This window comes from Sminthopsis crassicaudata, chromosome 3 (genome assembly GCF_048593235.1).
Source record: "Sminthopsis crassicaudata isolate SCR6 chromosome 3, ASM4859323v1, whole genome shotgun sequence".
Lineage (NCBI taxonomy): Eukaryota > Metazoa > Chordata > Mammalia > Dasyuromorphia > Dasyuridae > Sminthopsis > Sminthopsis crassicaudata.
In genome coordinates, this window is record NC_133619.1 from 28008947 (window position 1) to 28033421 (window position 24475).

General features: G+C 40.7%; 1 protein-coding gene across 1 annotated transcript in view; it reads right to left on the reverse strand.

Annotated features, from left to right (window-relative positions):
* Positions 1 to 2715: 2715 nt before the first annotated feature.
* Positions 2716 to 24475, reverse strand: part of SLC7A14 (solute carrier family 7 member 14) — a 139307-nt gene continuing 117547 nt past the window's right edge. Inside the window, 1 exon segment of the mRNA XM_074298184.1 lies at positions 2716 to 10007. Coding sequence (XP_074154285.1) covers positions 9682 to 10007 — 326 coding nt within the window. The 3' untranslated portion in view covers positions 2716 to 9681.

Sequence of the window (24475 nt, forward strand, 5' to 3'; positions counted from 1 at the left end):
CTCTCTGTAGAGAGGAGGAACTTGGGCTTCGCTATCAGTCCTCTGAAATCTTGATTGGTTATCACATTCATCAATGTTCTAAAGCTTTTCAATATTTTCCTTCTTATCATTGTGATTAGGATCTCTTGAGTTCTTTAAGCAAAGACTGGCTTACATATAGAGATGCTATGGAGAAGATTCTTTTTCCATTTTGGGATTGGCCAATATGGCCCCAGAAGTCCTTTCCACCTCTGAAATTCCATTGTCTCTAAATGTGCTTTTTGAATTCAGCCTTGTATTATTTTTGTAGGTGACTTTTCCCTCTGTTATATTACCCATGATATGATATGATATGATATATTACATAATATCATATCATATCATATCATATCATATCATATCATATCATATTAATCTCCTTGAGGCCAGACCCTGTGGGTTGCTGATTTTTATGTTTCCCCCAGTGTCTAGTAGCCTATCTTCCTAATTTGTGTCTGGTCCATCAGCGTGGGGAGCTTTCTTATGAGAAAATTCCCTTTCCCAATGTAGTTGTATAATTGATGATCTTCTTGGGTGGCTTTGGGTCACTGAGAGATAGTGACGTGCCCAAAGTCAGAAAGTCACTATGTTTCAGAGATGTGATGTGAACACAGGTTAGGAAGACCTGGGGCCAGCTCTGTTCACTATATTTCACTGAATCACCATTCACCTTGGCTTTTGTCCTGCCACTGGATTCTAACAACTCTGAGGAAAGAGTGACATTGATGACTTTGCACAGCCCCACCTCACTTAAATCCAATTCATGGTCAAGTCAAGATATCTTCTTTGAAAATGAAGGATAGATAACCAACCAGCCACCCAACCAATACCACAGTTATCTTGTTTTGCTTAATAAGTGTTATTGAGACAATGAGTTAGTGGGCATTGAAACGTAGCCAGTTTCCTTGGATTAAAGATCATGTTTTCATGAATGAGGGTATCATTGAGTTTGACCCTAAAATAAATGTGCAAACTGGGAGGAAAGATCTTGTTTGATTTCTGCGTGCAGTCTCTGATGAATGTATAAGGCAGATTAAGTCTCTGCTTTCTGTAAAGCTTCAGAGTATTCTGGCTGGAATTGTACTGAAGGCTTCAATCTCTCATGTGTCAAAACTGCTCGAAAACAGACTCTTCAAATGCCAGTTCTCAGCTCCTGTTATAATGGGGCATTATGTAGATACAGATAAATCACCTGGAAAATGTCATATACAGAAAAATTCATGACCAACTCTAAGCTAGCAAAGTCATGTCAAAAATTGGGCCAATCAGCTTGAGAAAAAGAGAATCTCTAAATAGGAAGGAACTGCAGAGGCCCTTTAGTTCAATGCATGTATGAACAGGAGTCCTCCTCTATAATATTCCCAAAGTTGTTCATCTGGGCTTTCCTTGTAAATCCAGAGGTCTTGGTGGGCTGGAGCTTTCTCTTTCTGAAATGTTGTGGAAAGGACACTGGATTCACAGTCAGGAAATCTGGATCAAAATCCTGGCTCTCTTCCATACTGATCTATGTTGGGCAAACCATTTAAACTCTTTGAGATTAAATATCCTCATTTGTCTAATGAGAAATTTGGACTAAGTCTTTTCTAAGATACCAAATAGATTCGAAATCCTTTCATCTTAGGTCCTCCAATGGCTAGTTTGCATGACCTGACCCAGAAATAGAGCATGGAATGACAAGAGAAAGCACAGTGCAAGGAGCACTGGATAGATTTGGCTTCTGGTCCCTAGCTAGCTGGGGAACTGAGACTGGGGCCCGTGGCTTCATCTTTCTGAGTCTGAGTTTCTTCATTTTCATCTGGGTTAGACAGTTTACAAAACTTTTTGCAGTTGTGGTTTTCATGGGACTGTGGATTCAGAGCTCGTTGCCTTAGGAGTCCCCTTATTTTAGCAGATAAAGAAAAGGTCAAGAAAGCCCAATGATTGCCTGGGTTGTAACTTTAATAATTCATTATGGTGGATTACCTGAGAATGTGGCTAATCATATTTATGAACTTAATTACATTTTCAGCCTGATCACCTCTTGCAGGTAATAACATTTATATAATGCTTTGAGGTTTGCAAATTGCTGTGTATGTGTTGTCTCATTTGATTCTCACAATGGCTTTGGGAGATGGTGCCATTCTTATGGTCCTTTTACAAAAAAGGAAACTGAGGTATAGAGATTAAGTGACTTGCTAAAGGTCACCAAGACAGTAATTGTCCGAGGCCAGATTTGAACTCTCCTGGTTTAGGTTCTATCCATTGTGATTCTTAGCTCTCTCTAGATAATGAGTTCTTTTCATTCACTACTCATGGGGAAAATAGCCTTCATTTTTTTCACCCTCACATTTTCTTCTTTAAATTTGTTGCTCTGCTTGGTAGAAATGACACCTGTCAGTCTAACTATCCATTGATTCCTATTCTTATCCTTAATCATAACAGCAGGGTGCAGTGAAGAGAGTTTTGGGTTTGGAGTCAGAAGACCTAGCTCTGTTATGTTATCTTCTGTTACTGGAACAAATCAGTTTTCCTCTGCATTTAAGGCAGATTTCATTTCTTAATTTTCATTTGAGGATCAAAAAAAATGATCAGAGTTTTGTTATTGGTTAAGCTTAGCAAAATCAGATTGGGAAAGTTCCTCTATTTTTGTTGTTGGTTTGGCTTAAATATCTGTGTAAAAGTTTGACATTGCTCTGGAAATTTATAGCAAGACACTTCTCTTCCTGAGTCTTTTAATAAACCCATTTTTAATGTAAAGGCACACAATAAAGCTTTATATATTTATTAAAATAGACACATTTTGTTAAGTTTAGAATTTCCCCAGATTCTCAATAAGTCAATATAATATTAACACTACAGTCATCGGAACATAAATTCCACTCCATAATATATATCTGCATATATTTTTTTTTCTTTCTTCATAACACACAACAACACCCCATTGTATGGTGCACCAATGGGAATTGAAAACCACAAAAAGGAACACTTTTAAAAGCAAATACAGCAATTTCATAACCAAAACATCAGAGAATGGACACCAGAAAATACCATCTGCAGAAAGTAAGTTGTACTTCTCAAGGACCAAACAAAACGAAAAGTCAATAGAATTTACAAGCTGTATTTATAACATCAAATACGAACCAAACAGTGATTTTTCTCTTATATTTTCCACAGTGAGAAAGCTAGAAGTTGAATTTCATCATCAGACAGTTGTGACCAAGTGGAATAAGGACCAGGGATGTCCTCTGCAAACCTTAGGGAGTTGCTTACATAAGCAAAAACAGTTGAGGTATTTATGATCAGCAACCAAAGAGCGTGTTTGCTTTGGAAGATGGGAGCTTGGGATTCCTCCTCAATTTAGCTTTTCCTTGCTATTTGTCAGGGGAGGCATGAGCACAGTCAGCTCCCAGGATCCACCATAAGGGGACTCGTGCCTGACCTGTACATTAAAATTAAAAGGATTCAGCAAAGATCATACTTCCTGGGAAAATCAAATGACTCTTAGGTTCACTGCCAACATCCTTGCTCGTGCAAATGGTACCCATGAACACAACTGGTGGGGAAGGGTTCAGAGAGGTGAAGGATCCTCCAATTGGGTTATTTTCTAGTTCTGAATAGTGCTCTGTCACTTTCCTTGGCCTTTCCAAAGATCAGAGACTCCCGCATCCCTAAAGAAGGGGTGGATAGATTTCAGGGGAGGTCTGTGAACTTGGATGGGTGAAATATAGGTGAAATATAGCTTTATTTTCACTAACCTCTGATTTAGATTTCATTCAGTTGCGAATCTAGGCAATAAGCATGATCTCAGAAGAAATCCACGGGCTTCATCAGATTGCTAAAGAGTCTATGACACAAAAAACTTTTCAGAATTCCTGCATTTGAGGGATTATAATGATCATAAATAAGCTCTAGAATGTCTCACTTCTCTGTAATGGAATTCATGGATGATTTCCTTAGAGGGAGAACTTCCAGGCCATCTTTTCTCCATCCATCTAGAACACTGTTTATGGCTTCTACACCATGTGAGTTGACAGCAGAATAGATGTCAATTTCAGGCAAACCCCACAAACTTCCCTAAACTAAGGCAAGAATAAGGATAGTACTTTTTTATCTTCTGGAACTTGAGAGCTAAGAAGAGAAAGGAGGCCTATTTTTTAGAGGAAAAAACAAAAGAGTCAAAGATACCTTCCTTGGGTTTCTCAGGAGGACCAAGAAAAGTGAGGAGACCTTTTTTCTTTTTAAGAAAACGAGAGGCAGCATGACAAAATGGACAGAGGGCCGCCTTTGGAGTGAGGAAGGCCTAGTCATATCTGACAGACACTAGCTATGTGACCCTGGGCAAACTGCCTGACCCTCAGTGTCTCCAGGCAAGCCTTCAACCCAACAGCCCCAAGGGAGTTACCAGTTTGTGGAAGGAGTTTGAGAATGATCTACACTAATCCCTATCACTCCCTCACCTAAACAAACAAATAAATAAATACAGTGCCTCATATAGGAAAGGAAAATGTGAGTAACCTTTCTTATGAATTTTCAAAGGAAATAAAATATTGTAACAACATTAGAGGTAACTTGCCTTCTATATCTTGTTGATACAGTTGTTTCCATGTTTTTTTTCCTCAGCAGGCAGTGAAATCTTTAAGAATATGGATTTTTTTTTGCTTTTCTTTGGATTCCCAAAACCTGGCACACAATAGATACTTAATAAATGCTTATTGACTCGATTGACTGACTCAACTTGATTTGACTAGAGAAAGAAAGTTGGACTCAGGGCCAGAAAAACCTAGGTTAAAATCTTGCTTCTGACCCACATTGGTTACAAGACCTTGGGAGATCACACTTACCCCTGAAAGGAGTACAGGCAAGGAGCTGACTCATAAATGTAGCCAAATGTGTTCTGAATTATGTCACTTGTGTCCAACATTTCTAGGAGAGCATGGGGATAGTGTCTGTAGGAGTTTCCATTTGGTTTATACAGAAACAATGTACTAAAGTCAGTAGAAACAATCTCAGCACCTTGAGGTTTCATAAACCAATGGATTTCTTAATTAGAGATAAGCCTTATCTGGCCAATCAAGCAGCTTCAGCAGCATTTGGAAACACATGTGACAACTGCTAAGGGAGCTTTTAGGTAGTTAAAATGGACACTGGAAGAAATCGTCCATAATTTTTTTTTATTAATTTAGAAAATAGGCATGAATGAGAGGCAGTGTTGTATAATGGGCACAGAGCTGGTTCCAGACTCTGCTAGTTCAAGTATAACTTCTGACACATACTGGCTATGTCACTTAACCTGTTAGTTCTTTAAGCAACTCTAAGACCAAAAGTTTCAGCCATTATTCTTTGGCAGAGAGAATTTCTTTATTCAACAATTCCATATAATAATGAGATTACAGGTCCAATCTATTCCTATCCCTTAGATTCTCATTAATTTAGAATGACCCAATCGGAAAAAGTTGCTTATAATAATAATAATATTTTTTTTGCCATATAGACCAAATAACAATACAAGATTATCTTTAGTCTTATGACTTATAGGTTTCTTTTGGATTAAAAGAATAACATATGTCATATACCTATGCCTTTGTTTATGATTTCTGTTGGGGTGCCCAATAAATCAGTCAGTCGATCAACAAACATTTTTTTAAGTGAGCACTGTGTATCAGACACAAATGAAGAAGCCAGTCTATGTCTCTGAGAGCTTATATCTTAATGAAATGGAAAAATTGAATAGTTCATGCTTTTAGACATGCTAATTTGTGGTGACACCAAAAGTAGGACATGGCAATATCAGCATGCACTATTTAAAAAGGGCATATTTCTGACCCCTTCCTTCTGTTAGGGAACCCTGAGGGTTTTCTGTGATTCATTATGTATTTATAAACATCAACAGGTCATACATAATGAAAGCTCATGTTAAAAAAAGGCCAGGAAACCATAGCTGAAGACAGAATTTTTCTAGCATCCAGGTCTAGTGTAAAGAAGTTGTCAAATTCATTTTCTGCCCTTATCAGATATGGTATCAGTTATGAGATTTCTCTCAGCATTCTTTTCCAGCACAATTTTGGATGACTGGTATGTTGTAAGAAATTCTAAATTTGTTGGTTTCTTTTTTATACCTAAACAGAAGCTCTAAAAAGTACAGATGTGTTCATTGATTTCTCTCAATGCTTTTGATCAAATATTTAATTTCAAATTTGTATCCCATGAATTTTATGGTTTTGGTCCCTCTTGGTGTATTGAATGGAAGCGGACTATTTGAGTCAGCACATTTAGGAAATGGGATACAAATGATGCTAGAGCTCCTTTAGATCATTGAATTCTACTTTAAGCATAGTAAATAGACTGGTCTGATTAAAAAACAACAGCCACAAAAAACCAAAAACCAGTTCAGTTGTTAGAAAAGGGGAATTCTCATACAATGCTGAGTAAGTCAGGAGTAGAATACCTAACTGAAGGGTTATGTGAGCCACTGACATCTTCCTTTCTTTCTACCTTTTGACAGTCAGCTGTTATGGCACTACCAACAGAGTCTCCAGAGGGATACAACTGGCAAGGAAACACTTCAGGAAATGGAATCCAAGCCAGTCAGTCACAGGGTTAATGAAGGACCACGGATCCAGAGACTTTCTATCTCCTAATTATTTCACTAAGCTTCTGGAGGACAGATCTTTTCATCCTTGTCACTCTAGTGCCATATAGTACTTATATGTACTGCTAAGTACATATAGTATGTACTTAATAAATATTTACTGAACTATGAATTGAGTTCAGTAAAATATTTCATGGAATGATGGAATAAAATGAGATTTGAGGATTATCAGGGAATTTCAATGATCCACTGGGAATTGGAGGATCTGCATTCAAATTCTGAACCTGAAGTTTATTACTTTTGTGACTTTGGAAAAATCACAGCCTCCCTGGGTTTCAGTTTCTTCTATAAAACGAGTAGGTCAGACTAAATAGCCTCTCAGGTCCCTTCCAGCTCTATATCTATTATCCAACAATTTAGGAATATCTCTGAGCCTCAGTTCCTCATTTGTAGAATAAGTGAGTTAGACTAGATGGCTTCTCACAATTTAGGAATACCTCTGAGCCTCACTTCCTCATCTGTAGAGTGAGTTAGACTAGAGTTAGACTAGATGGCTTCTCAAGCCCCTTCCAGCTTTATGTCTATTATCCTATGATAATAGGAATGTCTCTGAGAGCCTCAGTTCTTTCATCTATAAAATGAAAGGATTGGACTTTGTGTCCTCTAAGTTTCTACTTCAATGATTTTCTTGCTGAATACCTGATCCTTGAGGAAATGGCTACTTTTTATTTTGTATTGTAACCCTAGCATGTATCAACAGTGCCTTGCACATAGTAGGTGATTAACAAATGCTTGTTGAATGGAACTGTGGAATACTACTAGTGACAGAACCATCTACCAAACCTCTGCCAACCTCTACTTTCTACATTACGATTTTTGCTATTCTTCCCCACCATTTTTCTCCTGCTATGATGCTAATTCATAATTACTTTTCCTTCCAGATTCTGAGCTGATCTAAAATGGAATTGGACTTATTCAAACAAGAGAAGGTTGATGAGTCTTAAAATAAATCCATCACCTTCTCCTCCCTCCTCATAAAGTTTACCAATGTTTATCTCTTTCCAGTGTGCAAAATAAACATAAAAAACATGAATTTCATTACCCATCTGCTTTTTCAAATTCCTCTTCCTTTCAGGTCAGGTACTGTCTCCTAAGGGTAAGGAGTTCAGATGAGAGAAAAACAATATTGTTGATTGGAGGTCAGCATCCTAAACCAACAGGCAACCAAAGTTTCAAAACAAGAATCACAAAGGATTTTTGCTTTAAAGGAGTAGTTATAAGTTCAGGGAGCATTATAGCTACTCATGCACTGTGGCGCTTTCTTGTATTTTGAAGGGTTGCTCTACCTGTTAAGTCCATGTTTTGGCTATAGTGATGATCAGCTGAGATGGGATGCTCTGGCCTTTCTATTCGAGATAACCCTGGCTCTGCTCCCCCTGTCCCTGTCCAGGGTAGCTGTCTCTGCACCATCATCCCAAAGCAAACTTGGAGGCTGAGAACACAAAGCCCAGGTGTTTTGAAGGGGAGGGACCAGGGCATATTGTTGCTCAATGGAGTCAGGAAACCGGCAGGATGAAGAAAAAACTCCCCTTCCCCTTTTCTGGGATCAGTCTTACAAAGATTTTAGCTGAAAGCAATATGTGAAACAGTTTTGTTTGAACTCGCATGCAAGGAACAGTGAAGCCTGAGGGAGAGGCAGCCCATAACCTAAGGAGAGAATTCCCAATTAGTTATGTGTTGATTTTAAAATTCCAAGACTACTTTGTTTGGAATAGGAGTGTGTGTGGGGAAATTTGATTTTTATTTTGTAAAGCCCAGATCTAGTATCTGGTGAGAGCTTTCCCCTCCCCAGGGCTTCAGTTTGGGGAAATGTACTGGAAGAGAGCACTGGTCTGTAGGTGTGTACCCCATAGATCAGCTGGTTCTGAGGTGGGATGGAGGCTTGTGTAATGCTATTATCCGACTAGCCATATGTCAGCATTTTTCAGAATAGCACCCACTAGTCAAATGCTTAGATATACCCAAATACTGCACAATTTGTTATTTTTTAAAATGGAAAAGATTTTTCTGGGAGATCTTACAAGTTGGGTATCTATTTGTTAAGACCTTTATCCAATGATGATACAAATTTGGTTTAATTTTTCACCGAGTCCTGTGAGATTGAAACTGTCTTTGCCTTTTCTTTAAAATCTTTGTTTTGGGCAGATATCTTGAGCTTATTCTGAAAGCAAAGGCTTCCATGGATTTCAAATTCATAGCAGCAAGGAATGCCGCAGACTGCAAAGGAAGTGGCTCACGTGATTTCTGCCCATGCTCTTTGGATTTTTTTTGCCCTGAAGCCCATTGAAAACTTATGGTACCATGTCACTTATTTTACATGGCTCCGTCACTGCAGACTTGGGCCATCGGGGGATGTGTTTGGATTCATTGATCTTTGATTGGTCCATTGGTGCATGTGGGTGAAGTCCCTTAGTAAACACAAAGAGGCACCTAGCTTGTCCAAGAATTCAATTCGTGAGCTTTCAGGACACACTATTCCTTGCTGAGAAAATGACAGCTAACTTGTTTGCACCGGTTCAGCTGTGGCGAGGGACTCTTAGCTGAAAGGACTGTGCCCTCCCTGATTCAGAGGATGGGCCGAATCCGGTGACTTGTCATTCACCCACCAGCTTTGGCACCTCTCTCATTGGGATGGAAGCATTGGGCTGCCCAGGGAGCTTGTTCTATGCTTCTTAGTGTCTCAACAGGGCCCTAAAGAACCTCTGAGCCAACCGCTAAAGTAAAAGGGTCAGAAACTGTCATTCAGATCACTTTTGACAGTTATGATGAAGAGAGATTCTCCGGCAGACTTATTGGGTTTGGTTTTGCACTAGTTGGGAGGGAAGGGGAGGATGGAAGAAGAGGGTCAATTATAGGGTTCAGGTTAAACCTTTTTTACAGAATCATCTTGAAGAGGGAAATAGCAAGGTACAGGCTATGATTTGAGGGACTGACTTATGGGACGATTGCAAAATGAGAGCCGAGAAAGCCTTTACCTCCTAACCCCCAGGTTATCTTGCCCATAATCATCTCTTCCACCCTTTATTTATTCAATCCTACTCTGGTGAGTAATCTAACTCATCATTTGCAATCAGAGCCTCCGAGTTCTGTTTGTGTTTGCCTTTGCTTTTCGGTTTGCTACTTGTCCGGCTGTTTTCCTTTGCCTCTGACATCTGCTGGTAATAGAAGCCTTTGTCTTCAGCTGCTGCGCCTGCCCAGTCCTGCTGGCCCTCGATCTCTGGGCCGTAGGAGAAACCATCCTCCACGGAGAAGGGGTCGTCCACGTCGTAGCGCTGGTAGGTGCTCTGGTGCAAGGCCTCTTCCCTGGCACTGATTTCTAGCGTGCTGTTCCATATGCCATATCCAAAGTAAATAAGCATACCTGAAGGGAAAGACACAGATGGTATCGGATGTTGCTCCTTTCATCTCAGAGCCACGATCCGATTGGAAAAAACAAATACACACACACACAACTCAGTAAATGTTCATTTTCTACCTCTTGCATTGAGTTAGGATGGCTTTATGAGGATCCCCAACATGAATGAAAGGGCCGCTAGCTGCCAGCTCTGCCCCTTGGCCCAGTCTCACCATCCCCACCTCTCCTTTGCCAAGGAAGTCCCCATTTCTTTGCTGCTCCTTAACCTGCTGGCATTCCGTTCTACAGGGTGCCCAGGACCCAGAAGGTTCAGCCTGTTTTTGCTGCCCTGGGCAATTGAGAAATCCTGACCTCTTTTGGATGGTTAGTATTCCTTTTCAAGCTTGAATTTCTCACTAATGTCTCATCTGACTCTCCATAAAGCCCTAGTGAAATCATCCTTCCAGGAGCCAAAGTAAGCAGAGATTGATAGACCTAATTGGTAATGAATCCTAGAGTTAATTATCTGCAGATGTGGCCTGCTGCTTCTTAAACAGCACTTCCATCTTTTCTGTTGGGTATTTGCTCTTTCTAATGCTGGCTTGGAGGATGGGGAAGAGAGAGGAAGTCTTAGAAATTAGAGAAAATCTTTGTGGTAAATGCCTGTGAGCCCTCCCATTTTACAAATAAAAAAGCTGAATTATAGGCTTGAATCTGGAAGGGAGCTTCACCACCTTCCTTAAAAAAATACATACATACATACATACATACATACATACATACATATATATATATAGCCTTGAAGTCAGGAGGACCTGAGTTCAAATCTGGCCCTCAGATATTTAACACTTCCTAAATGTGACCCTGGGAAAGTCACTTAACCTCAATTGTTCAATTGAGAGAGAGAGAGAGAGTGAGAGAGACAGACCAAGAGCAAGTGGGAGAGAATGAAAGAGAAAGCGGGAGAGAGAGAGCTAGAGAGTGAGAGAGACAGAGAGAGAAAGAGCCAGAGACAGAGACAGAAAGTGATAGAGAGACAGAGAGGAGAGAGAGAGAGAGAGAGAGAGAGAGAGGAGAGAGAGAGAGAGGAGAGAGAGAGAGAGAGAGAGAGAGAGAGAGAGAGAGAGAGAGAGAGAGAGAGAGAGAGAGAGAAAGAGAGAGAGAGAGAGAGTAAGAGCAAGAGAGAACAAGAGAGAACGAGAGAGAGTGAGCAAGGGAGTGTGCCAGACAGAGCGAGTGAGGTAGTGTGAGAGAAAGTGATTGAAAGAGAAAGCAAGAGAGAGAGCAAGAGAGTGAGAGACAGACAGACAGATCGAGAGAGCGAGAGAGAAAGTGAGAGAGAGAGAAAGTGAGAGAGAAAACAAGAGAGAGAGAAAGAGTGAAAGTGAGAGAGAGAACAAGAGAGAGAGCAAGAGAGCAAGGGAGCAAGGGAGCGTGCAGAGTAAGTGAGGGAGTGTGCAAGAGCTAGAGAGAAAGTGATTGAGAGAGAAAGCAAGAGAGAAAGAGCAAGAGAGTAATAGAGACAGACAGAGCGAGAGAGAGAGAGAGAGAGAGAGAGAGAGAGAGAGAGAGAGCGAGAGAGCGAGAAAGAAAGTGAGAGAGAGAGAAAGTGAGAGAGAAAACAAGAGAGAGAGAAAGAGTGAAAGTGAGAGAGAGCGAGAGAGCGAGAGAGAGAGCGAGAGCGAGAGAGAGAAAGAGAGAGAGAGAGAGAGAGAGAGAAGAGAGAGAGAGAGAGAGAGAGAGAGAAGAGAGAGAGAGAGAGAGAGAGAGAGAGCGAGAGAGCGAGAAAGAAAGTGAAAGTGAGAGAGAAAACAAGAGAGAGAGAGAAAGAGTGAAAGTGAGAGAGAGCGAGAGAGCGAGAGAGAGAGCGAGAGCGAGAGAGAGAAAGAGAGAGAGAGAGAGAGAGAGAGAGAGAGAGAGAGAGAGAGAGAGAGAGAGAGAGAGAGAGAGAGAGAGAGAGAGAGAGAGAGAGAGAGAGAGAGGGGGGAGGGAGAGATGAGGCTTTAGGATAACAGGTTATTTCAATAGCCCCTTCCCCCTGAGAGCATCTTTTGTGAGAAAAGTATTTTCTCTTTTAATTTAGCACCTGATCCTCTGGAGAGAGCACGGCTCTGGAGACAGAGGAACTGGATTCATATCCTTCCGCTGCTGCTCACTGCCTGTGTGACATGGCCAAGTCCTGGCCTCCCGGTGTCTCCTCATCTGTGAGATTCAGGGATTGACCTAGATGACCTTGAAGGTCCTTTCCAGCTCTACGGTTGTATGACCAAGCTGGGTCACTAATTACCAGTGGAACCTTGGCATATCACTTGATCTTCCTGATCTCGATTTCCTCATCTGTACAAGGAAGTGGACAGGATGGCTTCTAGTTCTAGATCAGCTTAAATTTTTTGTTTCCATGTTTGGACCCTTTTGTTAGTCTGGTGAAGCCCAAGATCCCTCTTCCAAATAATGTTTTTAAATACATAAAATAAAAAAAGAAGTAAATTATATTAAAGTATAGGTATTAAAGTATCTTAAACAACAAGGTCCAATTATGCATAGGTTTTGAGAGTAAACATTTTAATTAAATTTTTAAAATTTAATTTAATTAAAATTTAAAAATTTAAAATTTAATAAAAAAAGAACATAAGCAACATACAAACCCTTCATCTGAGGTCCCTGTGCTCTAGGCTGGTCACTACTCTATGCTACAGCCCCTGCATGAGACTGAGGCTAAGCTGCCCTTGGAAATGGCTGAAGCTGCCTCTGCAAAAGGAATCTGGGATTTGCTGAAACGTTTTTCTCCTTTCTCCTCCTTTGCCATTTGCCTTGTCTCTCAGAATTGATACAGGAGAACAGGAGAGGCAAGGGTTAGGAATTCACTGCAGTAGAAAGTAGGAACTATCCAGCAGGTGGCAAGAGGTAGAAGGCTCTCATTTGTGGGGTGCCCAGCACAGCGCCAAGGAAGGGATGTTGCCTTCCCAGCTGTGATATTGCGGGGTCTGCGTGACATTTTCTGAGCTGATTTCCTCATCTGCAGGATGAGGGGGTTGGACTAGGTGGTTTGGGAGGTGCTAGGAGCCTACATGGTAACTATGCTGAAGACAGCTCTCTCACATGGAACGCTTGCCAAATGTGGGTGATGATTTACACCCATCATCTCTTTTGGAGCTCACTAAGCCCTGCCAGGTTGCTTAATAGTTCTCTAAGTTCAGTATGATTGATTTAATCTTCCAACAAATAATGATTTCCTAGTGATATAATGATTGGTTTTTACTTAGTGTAGAGCATATAAGCTAGAAGCCTCAGCTATATAGATTGAGAGGCAGAGAAGACAAGAGAACTGGAGGCAGGAGCTTAAGCTCTCAGAACCAAGGAGAGAGATTCATTCGATTGTCAGTTAGGCTCCTGGGGGACTGAAAGGCTTGGAGAGAGAGCTAGGGAAGACAAGCCGACTGGAGGCTGAAGCACAAGCCCTTGGGCTCAGACAGATTCACCCCTGACAGGCTCTCCTCCTTCATTTTCTCCACTGAAACCAAGATTCCAGAAGGCCTTTAAGAAAACTAACTGGGCCCTAGGAAAGGAGACAGGATTTTGAAAGAGACAATAAAGGATTTGGATTTTAATTCCTGGTTACTCTTATGGTGATTACTGAACTGAAAAGAAGGGTGCCCCCAGAGACCCCCAAGGAAACCGAAATAAGAACATTACATTTTGGCACTCAACGTGGGGCTGACAAGAGCCTCCTTTCAATGTGGAAAAATAGGACACCTGAAAGCTCAATGTAGGCAAAGAGATAGAGTGAGAGGACAGGGTGAGAAAATAAGACCCAAAACTCTATGTCCAAAATGCAACTGAGGTTTCCACTAGGCCTCAGACTGTGTATCAACTCAGGGAAAAAAGAGATGGGGCCCAGCTCCAAGACATCAAACAAAAAGCAGGTGGGGAATGATGGTAGCTGAGGTTACACCCAGAGAGTCTTTAGAAGTTCAGAACTCTGATGTGATCAGTCAGCCAAAAATCAATCAGATGGCAGAAAGGGATGACATGATCAATCAGCCAAAAAGCAATCAGATAGCAGAAAGGGATTATAACTGGAGAGAATATAGGCTTTTTAGCCCAACAGAAGGGCAGTGTCCAGTGCAAGTAGCTCCAATGTAATTGCCAGATAATGAGGAGAGATCTAAAAAGTGGTAAATAGAAGGGACCAGATAGGTTAACTGATTGGGAGAAAGGGTTTGCTTGTATCTTTACAGAGGGAGAAGGAAACAGATGGGTGCCAATGAGCCATATTTGCCTTGTCTATTGGAGAGAGACAGAAAAAAAGAGAAAAACCCTGAAACACAGAAGACCTAAAAAAAATCTGACACTGAAAGAGCATGGCTGGTAATGAGACTTACAGAACTTCAGAACCAACAGGAATCATTGGATTTCCTGAGATGAAAAATTGTTGATATGACTGTTGCAGAACTTGAAAACCATCAGAAATCATTGGATTCTCTGAGACATGAGAAGACATGATACAGGACTTCAAAATCAGCAGGAGTCATTGGATTCCCTCCACACATGACGTAATGGACAATAGATTCCTTTTGGACTGTTTCTAGGACTTATGGACAGGTTTAATTCTTCATGTTGATTCATGTTGTCACATCACTGTGTTATTATGTGCTTATATAATTTATGTAATTATGTGCAATACCTCCCATATTGATGGATTTATGTCTGTTTCAAGTGAGACCCATCAGAAACCCGCTAATTTGGTTTGATTCCCCATCTTCCTTTGGTTTTCCTCTCCCTTTCTGTGACATCAAGGAGGGGGTGATCACCTCTTTTTTGGTGTTTTCACCCTTTTTTGAGAATTCAGGGGATCACCTTCTTTTTTGGGGGTTCTCACCTCCTTGAGAAGTCAGGGAGAGTGTGACCGCCCTATGTTCTAAAACAAAAGAAAGCGGGAGATGTTATGGGCCAGAACTCTGAACTTGAAACAAGGATGCTTACAAGGTACTAAATGAAATTGATGAGACAATGGTTATATAGTTTAGTATGGGGCTTAATAGTTCTCTAATGTAATGTTCTCTGGTTTGGTTTCTTAGGGTCTCTGGAAGCAGCCTTCGTTTTAGTCTGAGTAATCACCACAAGAATAGCCAGGGGTCAAAGTCCAAATCCTTTATTTTGTCCTTGCCCGATGCTGGGCAGCTTTCTTGGAGGCCTTTCAGAGTCTTGGTTTCAGTAGAGAAAATGTAGGAGGAGAGCCTGCCACCAGGAGCCTGATGGAAGATGGAATGAATCTCTCTCTTTGGTTCTGAGAGCTTGAGCTCCCACCTGTCTTCTCTGCCTCTCTCTGAATCTGAATCTAGCTGAGGATCCTAGCTTATATGCTCTACACTGAGTATAAACCAATCATTATATCTCTAGGAAACCATTATTTGTTGTAAGATTAAATCAATCATACTAAACTAGAGAATTATTAAGCACCATGCTAAAGTAGATAACCATTGTCTCCTCAATTCCACTTAGTTAGTACCTTGTAAGCATCCTTGTTTCAAGTTCAGAGTTCTGGCTCATAACACCCTTATTTGTCCTCACAGCCCCCTTGGGAGCTGGGCTCTATTATCATTCCCATTTTCATAGAAGGAGATGGGGGCACAGAGGTTAAGGGACTTGTCTGCACAACTTGTGTGTGACTGGGGCTGGATTTGCACACAGGACTTTTTGATTCCAGGCCTGGTACTCCACCCACTGTACCACCTGGAGCTGCTGAGTCCAGTGAGGGAGCGCGCAACCTGCCTCAAACCAAGAATTCTCCATAAAGAAAGGAAACTGAGGGAATGCCTGGGAAAGCCTCAGATGAGAGTTCAAACAGGGCCAGTTCTGTGGAAACAGAGGACTGAGAGCCGGAAGGGCCCGAGGCGTGGCTTTGTGAGCTATAATTTGCAGAGCTTTACAGACCTTAAAATGCTGGGGAAACGGAGCTGTTTTTGTTATTGCTTCAGAGGAAGAAAATTGGGCCCTAAGTGTGTGTGTGTGCACATGGCATGCATGCCCAATGCATGTGTGATGTGTGTGTACTCAAGGTGTGCATATATGCATGCATTGCAGGCAAACATGCAGTGCATGCATGTGTGCAGCATGCATGCATGTGTACCGTGTACATAGCATTGTGTGTATGTTGTGTGTGCATGAGTACATGTGTGTACATGGTGTGCATGCACAATGTGTGTGATGTGTGCATATGTATGCAAACACAATATGTGTGCATTGTGTACATATGTATGCTCATGTGCATATGCACAATGCACACAATGTAATGTGTGCATATGTGCATGCATCAAAGCAACACATGAATGTATATGTGTGTGCAATGCATTGCACATATGGTGTGCATATACACATGCATGATGTATGTGTGCATGTGTGTACATGGTGTACATGAACAATGTATTGTGATGTTTGTGCATGCAATGTATGCATATAAGGTCTGCAAGCAGAAAATGGATGACCACTTGTGGCTGTTATAAAGTGAATTCTTGTTCGGGGCTCAAGCTGAATCTGATGTTTCTGAGGTGCTTCCAACCCCCCAGTTCCAGCATTCTGTGCTTTCCCAGTGCAGTCCCCTTTGAAGCTCAGTAATATAGCAGTGAGGAGCTCACAGAAACCAGCCGTATTCTTGTTTGTTATCAATCAGTGAGTATTATGAACTACCTATTATGTGCTAGATACTGTGCTAGACATAGGGAATATAAAGACATAAATGTAACAGCCCTTGCTCTCGAGGGACTTACAATTTATTAGAACAGACCAGAAAGCCTCTAAGAATAACAGTTTTTAAAAATTAGGAACTTAGATATCAGCAAACACAAAAAAAATCTCAACATTTAAAGAACTAAAATAATCTTCTTATACTAATGGTAGGTTACTCCCTCACTCAATTATCTTCAATGTCTCTCTATTGCCTCTAGGATATTATATCAGCTCCTCACATCGACATGTAAGGATCCTCCTTTTCCAAGCTTGAGATTCTGGAATTCTATGAAGGCTTTTTACAGTCAGCCAACAAGCATTATTAAGTGCCTAAAAGGTGCCAGGCACATAATCCCATCTAGTTTTCTCTTCTGAAAATGAAGATAATAATACACTATTTACTTTTGGAGCTGGGAAGAAAATATTCTTGCAAAGCTGGAAATATTATGTAAATGTGAGCAGTCATTATTGTGGTGATTTCAGCTAAATAGTTATATAAATACTAGCTGTTGTTCTTTTTATTATTTCAGTGACTGGGGAAAGAAGGCTGGTGGGGAGAGTGGGGAGGAGGAAGAAGAAAGAGAGAAAAAGATACCCAATATTCTCTCAGGGTCTGGTGCCTTAATACTCAAATTCAAAACACCTTTAACTAATTTCTCTTCCGTTGGAAACTTGACTCTGGAGTTAAAAGAGAGTCCCTCAGGCACAACACTCAAAACTGAACCAAAGATCCATCACTCGGTGGGCCCCAGAGCCCTTGGAAGAAATCCAGGACAAAGATCCAGTTCCAAAAAGAGGTGTGTTTGAGTAAACAATGGTGGGCATCCTCCACAGGCACAGAGCATGGGTGGGTGCCTCAATCAGGCAGCTTTTCCAACGGGGTCTAGGAGGGAGGAGGCCCACCTGACCCTGGGTTGGGTGGGTCCCCCTCTTCCTAGGGAGTCCCTTCCCCACAGGAAGCCCTGCCTGCTGCAGATAACCACAGGGCTTTTGTTTGGCTGGTGAATTTTTTTCTTTTTTATGACTTTGGTTTCAAATTTCCAAAGCAGGCCCATCCAGGACGGTGTAATGGAGGAATAGAGAAAGGATGGTAATGAGGTGATTGGCCCAATGGGCTTTTTAAAAAGAACATGTATTCCTGATGAGTTACAAGAGCAATTAGATTTTATTTTTTTATTCCATTTAGCACTGTGTGGCCAGAAAGGGATCACTGAGGGTGGGAAGGTAAAATGGTGAACCAGATTGGCTTTCTAATTGATATGATGCAGAGTATTTATACTCAAGTCAACATGCCCCAAAGGAGCTCATTATGGCCTCCTGGAAACCCTATTCCCCTTATCATCCCATCTTGCAGTCTTGGAGTTTTCTTCCAGTTTTCTCTCTCTTGCCTCTTAAAACTCAAGTCTGGTGAATTTGATTTCTACAATATCTCTTATTTGTCCCCTTAGTTCACCCATCAGCTTGGCTATTGCATCAGCCTCCAAACTGGACACTCCCTCTTTCCAGTCTGTTCCTTCTCCAAACAATCCTCCACACAGCTGCCAAAGTAATCTTAATTTTTTTCTTTGCTATTATTAACTAACTAAACATCATCAAACATGAGCATTTCAGTACACAAAGAGTCAATATGAGAAAACAGTCCTCCTATAGAAGGGGTCAGGTCTCTTTAACCTGGCGCTCTTCACCCTGGCTTCCTAGCCTAGGTGGCCAAGCCAAGATGGGTAGCCAAAAGAGGTAAGGATTTTGGTAGTGAACACGTGGGTCTTCTGACCAGGTGTTCACTTGGGAACCAACAAGTCAGGGCATCAGTCAGGGCATTATGTGAGTAGGTATAATAAAGGCTTTTAAGATTACACGTGGCTGTTCTTGAGTGTGCTACCGGTTATTAAACTATAGATTCAAGAGATTGTGGCCAGAGACCTTTGAAGGCCTCAGAGGAGGCGAGCCGGGTAGAGTTGACACTGCAAAGGACAGTGGTCAAAGGTACTCTGTTGGGCCTAGGACAGACTAGTAATTGTAACTGCCAGGAGAGCACGTTACAAATTCTTGAGACCCCTGCTCAAGAATTTTAAATAGCTCCCTATTGCCTCAAAGACAAACTATCAGCTCCTTGGCTTGGCCTTCAAGACCCTTTTTAAGTCTTATTTCACATTGCTCTTATTCATACATTCTATTTTCTTGCCAATGCTTGTTCTCAGAACTTAGTATTCTATTTATTAGAGACCTCCTCACACCTTTAGAACCCTAAACTTCTTTTAAGGCTCACCTCCTCTAAGATGCCTTTATAGATATCCCAATTGCTAGGTCTATGTCATTCCTCAAATTACCTCATTTATTTTCCCATGCTGTCTTCTTCCCTCCTCCCCCTTTTGGAAAACACAAGTTTAGTGAAGGTAGGAATTATCTTTCATTTTGCTATTTTTCCTTAGTGCTCAGCACCAGAGCCTTGCATATGGTAGGTGCTTAATAAATGCTCGTTTAGTTAGAAGACATTTTCTTACTTCTCGCCTGAGTTTCCTACCTGAAAATAGGAATTCTTTTTTCTATTATCTTCTTTCTCTAGGAGATGTGAATTCTATTAGGATTTAACAAAGTCTTTCTAATGCTTATCAAAAATCAGGACAGCAATTTCATAGTAAAGGTAGGAGTGTGTGTGTGGGGGGCTGGGTCAGTTGAATCAATACTCCACATGTATCTGTGAGAATATATCTTAATCTGAATCAATCGATCAGTGTAAATAAAGTCTGGAATCAATCAAAGGCAATTCACCTTGGTATAATAGGAAGTCTACTGGGATTGGCTCAACCAATGAGCTAGTTTCAAATTGGGCATTCAAGGGTTTGTCTGCTTAGAGGTGGGAGCCTCTGTCAAGTTCCTGAAGAGTTACTTGGAGGAAAGGAGAAGACTCCAGCCTCACTCCTCTCCCATCTCAGTTTTCTTCCCCCTCTCCCACTTTGGCTGGGGAAATACATCATGAATGTTGGGATATTTGGATTTGTTCCCTGGTGTCCTAGTCTCCTAGTTCCCAGAACAACTGTCTGCATCAGGAACTAAGGACAAATTAGATACACTAAAGAAAAGGTCTCCAAGACTCAAAAGAGTTCATGAGAAATATTGAAAACTCCAGCAAAAGGACATCTGAGAGCTTCGAGTTACTACCTTTGCCACGAGTACTTAAAGGTGGAGCCCACTTTCCTTTTGGATTCTATATGTACTGGTAGGAGAAAATGTCATAGATTGTTAGAGGGGAAAGTTTTGTACCAACTGCAGTGGATTGATAGCTTGAGTTGGAGTCAGGAAGCCCTGAATTTAAATCTAATTGAGATATTCATTAGTCGTGTGACCCATGGTAAGTCACTTAATTTTTGTTCCAGTTCCCTTGTCTATAAAATGAGTATAATAATAGCACCTACTTCCCAGAGTTGTAAGGATAAGATGAGAAAATATTTATTAAGTGCTTTGCAAATCTTAAGGAGTAATATGAAGGCTAACATTATTATTATTATTATTACTATATCACCTTAGTAGACAAACTTTTCTAGAAGCTCATCAAGTCTGGTTGATTAATTGATATCGACTATAAATATGAAGGGAAGCATTCGTGGGGGCTCATGGATTAGAAAGACACAACCCAACTTCCTCAGGTCTACCTCTGGAATCCTGAGAGAAGACATAGCAGCTACCTTCTGGGGATCCAACTTGCCTGTCCTGTCTCCTGACTCCAGAGAATATCCTAATAAATAGAATTATTACTCTCACTATTATTATTATATCTCAACATAAAATCAGAGCTACAGAGCTGGAAGGGACAACTTTTATGATATAATATTCAACCATGTAATTTTATCATTGCAGAACTGAGGCAGAGACAGGTTAGATGACTTGATCAAAGTCACCTAAGCAGTAATTAGAAGAGTCTGAATTTAACCCTATGATTTCTGACTCCAAATGCAGCACTCTATCTATCCACTGGCATGAAAGCCTCACTGAACTGAACTTGGAAGTCATATGCTTTGGCTGCAGTGGACATGTGGCTTCTGAAAGTTTCATGGAGGGGTAGATATAAAGAAGTTAATCATGTACAAGAAAGCTTTAGATTGTTGGAATTGAGTAAGACAACTTGGACATTGGAAACAGAAGAACAGTTTTCCAGGGGAAACTGGACTCTTCTTCCTTGGAGATCCTTAAATTTATGTTAGTTGGTCTTTAATTGTGGTCCATAGTCTGAATGTTTTTTTTTTTTTTAACAGGGCCAAGGGGAATAGATAAAATAATACTAATATTCTTTCAACTCTCTCTTTCTCTAATTTTAGTCTGCAATTTTAGCAAAGGTCTCTAGGACATTGGGAGGAATGGCACTATTTTTAGTCATGTTTTTATGAGTGTTACACCTTAGAGTTTTGAGATGGCAATTTCTAAGCAGGGAGAGATGAATGTGGTCATGCTATAGGACATCTAGCCAGTCAGGGGCAGGGCTAGGCAAGAGCTTAGGACAATCTAGCACTTGGGGAATTAGAATTTAGCAAAAAGAATGTTGATCTGGAGAAAAAAAGACGTGGATTTGAAACTCAACACATTTCTTCACTGTGTTACCTCGAGCAAATGTCTTCATCTGTCAAATGAGAGGGTTTGGCAAGATGCTCTCAGTAATAACATTCTGGGATCCTTTGTCTGTGCTTGCAACTCAAATGTTGGCTTTTAACTACAGTGTGAATTTTCACTCATTTTTTTCCAGATTGCTTTCCTCTGAGATTTCAAACTTCTTTTTTAGCCTTGCAACATCCACAGGTTTACAAAATCTCCCATTTCTTTCCACCTCTCTTGATTTTTCAAGAAATATTTGCTAGCTCCAGAACTTTTTTCCCATCCAATTTTAGCTGTTAGCTCTTTACTCTTTTATTTCGATTGTCCATTCCTGTTAGTGCATTACAATTGAACTATGGGAGACCTCTATTCTAAATCACTCTACTATTTCCAATTGGTCCACTTCCATTGGTAGAATTGTCACCTTTGGTTCCCTCGGTTTCTACCTTGGATTGGGAAAACTTCCCATCTCACTTATGACCATAGATCTATTCTGGGCCCATTCTTTGGATCAGGTCCAATACCTGATCTGCCTCTCTGCTCTACTCTTGCTGTGATCCTGCCTCCTTCCATTTTCCCTTTGAGTAAATAGCCAGCTTTGCAGAAGCCATTGGGTGCAGAGAGTCCTACTGTAGCTACCCATCTCCTCTATGTATCTTGGAGGAGTCTAGCTACGTCACCTCGAATTAGTCTTGTTGGATTCATTTTACTCATGGAAACACAGTGATATTGGAGAACTGCCAAGAGGTGCTAGGCAGCTAGGTCCCATGTTGAATAGAACCCACCCAGTGTTGGAGGGACCTGAGTTTAAACCTGGCTAGAGATATTTGGTGATTGTGTGCCCTTGGCCAAGTCACTTAATCACTGTCTTCCTGATTCCTCAACTTTAAGATGGGGATAATTATGGTTTCTACCTCTTAGGATTGTGTGAGGATTAAATCACATAGTATTTGTAAAGTGCTTTGCAAGTCTTTAAAGTGATGTGCAATTATTATTAGATGAAAAATTCAGAGAAACTTGGTAATACATGTATGAACTGAGGTAGAATAAAGTGAACAGAACAAGCTATTTGCATAATGACCAGAAACAATAACCAATCAATTATGACTTCAGAAGATGATGCTAAGATGTGCCCTTTTCTCTCCCTAAATGGTTCAGAATGAGTCATCGATTGTCTGAAATGACCAATGTGGGTTGGCTTCTTTTGCTTAATTTGACTTTGTAATAAGAAAGTGCTCAATGGAAATGGGTAGGGACTTACTGGAGAGTGCCAGTTATATATTAAAAAGAGCTTCAATAAAACAAAAAAGAAAAACTGGAAACAGCTGAAGCTAAGGCAAAAGAATGAGGTAGGCGGTATTATATTATCCCAAATGCTGATACTTAAAAGAATGGCAGCACATTGTAGGTGCTTAGAAATGTTTATCTACTGAAAGTTCAAGAAACTGAGAGAAATATTCAAGAAACTGAGATAAAAGGATTCCCTTTTGGATGAGCCCAACTGAATTTTGAATGCTTCCTCAAAACTTGATCACACCTGCCAATTTTGCCCTTTTGCAATACTCTTAAACTTGTTCTTCAGTTGTGTCTCACTCTTTGTGACCCCATGGACCACAGTATAAAGCATTCCATCTACGGGGTATTCTTGGCAAAGATATTGTAGATTTGCCATTTACTTCTCCAGTGGATTAAAGCATACAGAGGTTATGTGGCTTGGCTAGGGTCACATAACTAATAAGTGGCTGAGGTTAGATTTGAACTCAGGTCTTCTTGACTCTAGAACCAATGTTCTATCCATGGAGCCATCTAGCTGCTCGAGTTATGTAGCTGCTCTCATCTGGATTTCTGGATCTTGGATGATGTTTTCTATATGTGGCTTATGCCTCCTTACCATCTGTTGGTTATCATAGTTTTTGGACTAATAACTGGTATGGTCTTCTGCTTTCTGCTCAAAAGTTTTTCACTAGTATTCCTTGTTCCATTCATGGTCAAATCAGGGGAAATAGTAATATCCCTCCCCATCATAGCTCAGCTGGGCTCTTTATTGCTGTTTGGCAATCTGCTCTTTGATGTACTCTTATGATTGTTCTATTTTATTTTCTACAGGTAATTTCTAAACCTTTTCTTCTCACATCTAATTACCACCCTCTTCTCTACACTTCTAGCATATAATTTAGCCTCTTATCCTTTCCCCTTCTTCCTTTCCTTTCCTTTTTAAAAGCTATTCTCTCTCCCCAACCTTCTATTTCATGGAGATGATTGAGGTTATCCAATGTGAACTCTCTCAACTTCCTTACTACAGTCTCAACATTATCACACATTCTTACTTCCTGCCCTCTGTTTACAAAAGGAAGAGAGATCCTGAATTGTTATGAAGGCTAATCCTTTCCATGGCACCATTGATACCATTTCCTCTTCTCTCCTAACTAAACGGTGATCCAGTAGTCAGTCCTTCCTCATGCAGCTTCAATTTCTCCTCCATGGACTCCTCTCTATTCTGCTATATAAATCCTTGGGTCTTCCCAGTTTTAAAAACAGTCTTTGTTAACTCTTCTATCTTATCTAACTATTTACTACTATCTTTTTACCTATCATTGCAAGCTTTTTGGAAAAGTTGCCAATACCTGATGTTCCACTTTATTTCTTCTCTTGTATAGTTTAGTTTCTGCCCTTACCAGTCTAATGAAACTATCTCCTCAAAGCTCACCATGCTGTCTTGGCTCTCTTCCACATTATCTTTTTTTCACTTGTACCTTATCTTTTCCCTGATGAGTTAATGTGGATTTTCCCCAAGGATGTGTCCTTGGCCTTCTTTTGATAATCTCATTTATTTCCACTCCCATGCAGATTAGTCTCAAATATGTATCCATGGTCTTGATGATACTTGTGAACTTTGGATCTTCATCTCCTACTACCTAAAATTGAGGTCTCACTTGGATGTCCCACCAGGTTCTAAACCAAGTTTATTATCTTGCTTTTCTTTCTGACATCACTAATTCACCACCATTTCCCATTGTTATGTGTGTATATGTTTGGCTTTGTTTTCCCCTATTTTCTCAAATTTATTCAGTTACTGAGTTGGGTCAGATTCACCCCCTTGACAGCATGGTGTCACTTTCTCTGGATGATAATTCTAGTTACTCCATGGAGAGTAGTATCTTTGCCTCTACCAAGGATAGGGAGCT